This window comes from Acanthisitta chloris, unplaced genomic scaffold (genome assembly GCF_000695815.1).
Source record: "Acanthisitta chloris isolate BGI_N310 unplaced genomic scaffold, ASM69581v1 scaffold11504, whole genome shotgun sequence".
In the NCBI taxonomy this organism is placed as follows: Eukaryota; Metazoa; Chordata; class Aves; order Passeriformes; family Acanthisittidae; genus Acanthisitta; species Acanthisitta chloris.
The window spans coordinates 17,828-21,934 of record NW_008668812.1 but is presented as its reverse complement, the minus strand read 5'-3'; the positions used below and the strand labels follow the sequence as shown (position 1 = coordinate 21,934).

Genomic DNA, 4,107 nt, shown 5'->3' with positions numbered 1-4,107 from the left:
TGCCCAGGGTGGCTGGGGCTGCTCTATCCTTGGCGGTGTTGGATGGATGGTCAGGCTAGATGGATGGTCTAGTGGAGGGTGTCCCTGCCCATCACGGAGGGGTTGGAACAAGATGAGCTCTGCAGTCCCTTCCAACCTAAACCATGCAGTGACTCCAGCTCTGGTGACAGACACACCTGGACACGGTTTGCTGTGGCAGCTGCGCCGCTCTGTGTCGGGCCCCTCGCAGCTCTTTTTCCCGCCGTTGGCCGGGACGGGCGCGTTGCACTGCCGGACGCGCTGCTGGACACCGTGACCACAGCTGGCACTGCACGCCTGCCATGCCAGCCAGCTGGAAAACCCCCCGTGCACTGCAACAGGAACACGGACACGGCTTGTAACCTGCTGGAACGCTTAGACTGACACAGCAAAGTGAAAAATGCTCTTCAGAAGCCAAAGCTGGAAATCCAACTCGCTTCATGCCTTCATGTCTTACTCCAGGTCAGAGACAATTATTGCTTATGCTCCTAAATGCTTTTCTTCAGAGGCACAGTTATAACATGTGTTCTGAGGACAGGATATCGTTCAAGATCCTCCATCATTTATGCCTCTCAGTCCTTCACACCCTCTGCATCACCCAGCCAGATGAGCAGATGGAATGAAATCCCATCGCAGACTAGGCTTAACTTATAACTAATGCATGAAAGGAAGGTAAAATGAACTATCTTACCCATAAAACACAAATAAGATAAAATCTTGATCATATTTAATCTCAATGACTGCTGTATACTACCAGTTGGATAGTCACTCCCCCCTGCTTGGTGCACCTACCCTGGACAGTCAGAGGCACTCTGAGCAGAACTGATCCCATCAGATTCCTGGCCTCACACTCGTATTCCGCCGTGTCCTCCCTCTGTGCCGCAGCGATGCGCAAAGAGCCGTTGGACAGGATGGTCACTCTGTCATCGCTCGCCACCGCGAGACCTTGGCGGGACCACCTGATGGTGGGAGGAGGTTCTCCACTGGCCTGGCAGTTCAGCACTGCTGTGGCACCAGCCTCAACAACAGTCTCCATGGGCTCCACGGTGATGACTGGGGGGCCTGGAAGGGAAAGGGTTGTTCAGGCAGCAGCACCTGGTCACAGCCTTTTATTGGCTGGATATTAAAAGTGTGGTCAGAACATGTGCAAGGAAATCTTAAGTCAGTTTACTTTAACTAAAGGTATTACTGGTGAACTTCCACTGGCAAAACAGAAACAGGCTCACAAAACCAATAAGGTTGGAAAAGACCTCTAAGGTCATTGAGTCCAACCATCAATGGAGCACCACCACCATGTTCACCACTAAACCATGTCCCCAAGGGCCATCAAACAAAGACATGTTACAGCACCAACAATAGGCTGGTTTTAATATGCAGGAATCTGAGGACCAGAGTGGAAATTAAGGCCCAGCTGTGTGAGCACATGGTCTTCTTTATTGCTAAAATGTGTTGTTTTCATAAAACAGGAAGATGATATTAATCACGTCCAGAGGCAATTGAGACATAAGTAATAACTCATGCTGCTTGAGGCTACAGTAGGAAATGGATGTTTGGAAATTCTACCACTAGTGGAAAAAAAGTCATAAAATAATTTTTGTGCCAAAAAAAAATTATTGTCAGTGAGAAATAGGATTCATCTCATGTAACTTCCTCAGTTTAAAAGTTGAGAGTCTTATTCCAGTTGTACAGAGTGGACTGAGAGAAACAGGCCCTTTCAGAAGATGATTCACCCTGTTCCAAATTGGTTTCTAAGATGAGGCTCAATCACCCTCGACATCCTTCTCCTCTTTGACCTCAGTCACAGCTTAGCCCAGACTCATACATTCATGATGAAGGATGTCCAGAGCAGCTGGGACTGCCCCACCCCTGGGAGTGTTCCAGGCCAGGTTGGATGGGGCTCTGAGCAACCTGGGCTGGTGGGAGGTGTCCCTGCTCAGGGCAGGGTGTTGGTAGGTGATCTTTCAAGTCCCTTCTAACCCAAGTCCTTCTATGATTCTATGAAAGATTAGATGAGTCTTAACCCACAGCACAGTGCCCAACCTCCAAACATCACTGGGCACTGCCTACACCTATCCATGGGGAGGTTCTCACACCCCTTTGAGCCTTACTCTGCAGTGTCAGCGTCAGGCTGCGCTCCACCACGCCAGCATCGTTGGCAGCCACGCACTTGTAGTCACCAGCATCTTCATTCTGAAGAACAAGACAAGAGTTCAGTGCCTCCTGGGAAGGAATTTTCTGCCAGATGGCATGCCCTGGATCTGAAGAGCTCCACTGTTAATAGAGTATCTCAATATTTTGCCTTTACTAACATTAAGCCAATTGTGCATTATTATTGTTCCAATTTTTACTTCCTTTAGCTCCTTAACTGCAGTGTTAGGACAAGGGGTAATGAGTTCAAACTGAAGGAGGAAAAGTCTAGTTTAGATATTAGAAAAAAGTTTTTTACTCTAAGGGTGGTGAGACACTGTCCCAGGTTGCCCAGGGAGGCTGTGGCTGCCCCAACCCTGGCAGTGTTCACAGCCAGGTTGGATGAGCCTTGAGCAACCTGCTCTGCTGGGAGGTGTCCCTGCCCAGGGCAGGGCTTGGGGCTGGGTGAGCTCTGAGCTCCATTCCAATTCCTAAATTCTATGATTCTAATGCTGAACATCTAACTATTTCTTTTAAACTTAAACCAACTCAAGGGAGTTATTGCTTGTAATGCCATTTCCAAATGAAGACAAGAGTTTATGAGGAAGGGTCTTGTCATTCATTTTAGGAATTCAGATGCTAAGAGATTTGCACATGAAGAATTGCAATTGCTTTTCTGCTGACCTATCTTTGTACAGCTCAGGTTCTTTAAGGCCAAAAGCAGAAGTCTCTTTTTACTGGGCATGACTACATGCAGAGTATGTAGATTCAGCACTTCTGACTACTGAAGAGAACGACAACCCTCTCAGGGATTTTTGTCTCAATAATCTAAGTCTAATTCTAGTCTGAATTCTAACAACATTCGTTAAAGGTAAAAACAAAAGTGGATTAAAGGTGTAGTCTCAGTCTTTCAAAACAACATGATCTGGAATACCTTGATTAATCATGTACAAGGCAGAAACCCATGGTGAGAGGTCAGGGACTCACCACGGTGCCATAGATAGCCAGGGAGCCATTGGTAAGTTGTCGGATCCTGTGGCTGATCTGAACTCCAACTCCTTTTTTGCTCCACTGGATGGTTGGAGGTGGATCTCCCCTGACTTCACAATTCAACATGGCATTGCCCCCCAAGGGCTCGATTCGGCTGGAGTGATAATCCCCTTTGAAGACTGGAGGCTCTGGAAAAACAAGGGATGGCAGAGAAACAGCAGAGTCAAAAGAAAACACCCTTAACGAAACTGCTGGCTGGGGTCAATTGTCTCTGAATTTCTGTAGTGGGAATTTCAACCTGTTTCCATTTTTCCCATCTAGCCATAAATGAGGTATCAAATACTAGGGGTGTTACGGTTTTAAACTACTACAGGGCAGGGTTAGATGGGATATTAGGAATGAATCCTTCCTGTGAGGGTGGTGAGATGCTGGCACAGGGTGCCCAGAGCAGCTGTGGCTGCTCCATCCCTGGAGTGTTCCAGGCCAGGCTGGATGGGCTTGGAGCAGCCTGGGCTGGGGGGAGGTGTCCCTGCCCAGGGCAGGGGGTGGAATGAAATGAGCTTTAAGGTCCAACCCAGGCCCTTCCATGGTTCTACCATCCATTCCAACCCAAACCATTCTGGTTTCACTACCAAAGCTGCTGGCTGTGTGAACTGTTGGGCTCTGAGCACACACCTGCTGGAGTTTTACATACCTTTGACATACACAAACCCAATAGCTCTGACTGAGCCCACTGTGTTTTCTGCTGTGCACACATGAGCTTTAAGGTCCAACCCAGGCCCTTCCATGGTTCTACCATCCATTCCAACCCAAACCATTCTGGTTTCACTACCAAAGCTGCTGGCTGTGTGAACTGTTGGGCTCTGAGCACACACCTGCTGGAGTTTTACATACCTTTGACATACACAAACCCAATAGCTCTGACTGAGCCCACTGTGTTTTCTGCTGTGCACACATAGGTCGTCACCCTTG

General features: G+C 48.2%; 1 protein-coding gene across 1 annotated transcript in view; it reads right to left on the bottom strand.

Moving 5' to 3' along the window:
• Nucleotides 1–176: 176 nt before the first annotated feature.
• The window catches only part of LOC103800699 (hemicentin-1-like), a gene marked incomplete at both ends in the record, with an annotated part of 21,728 nt that continues 17,797 nt past the window's right edge, over nt 177–4,107 (bottom strand). Inside the window, 5 exons of the mRNA XM_009073084.1 lie at nt 177–350; nt 811–1,080; nt 2,127–2,208; nt 3,133–3,323; nt 3,830–3,895. Coding sequence (XP_009071332.1) covers nt 177–350; nt 811–1,080; nt 2,127–2,208; nt 3,133–3,323; nt 3,830–3,895 — 783 coding nt within the window. The remainder of the gene's footprint in view (nt 351–810; nt 1,081–2,126; nt 2,209–3,132; nt 3,324–3,829; nt 3,896–4,107) is intronic.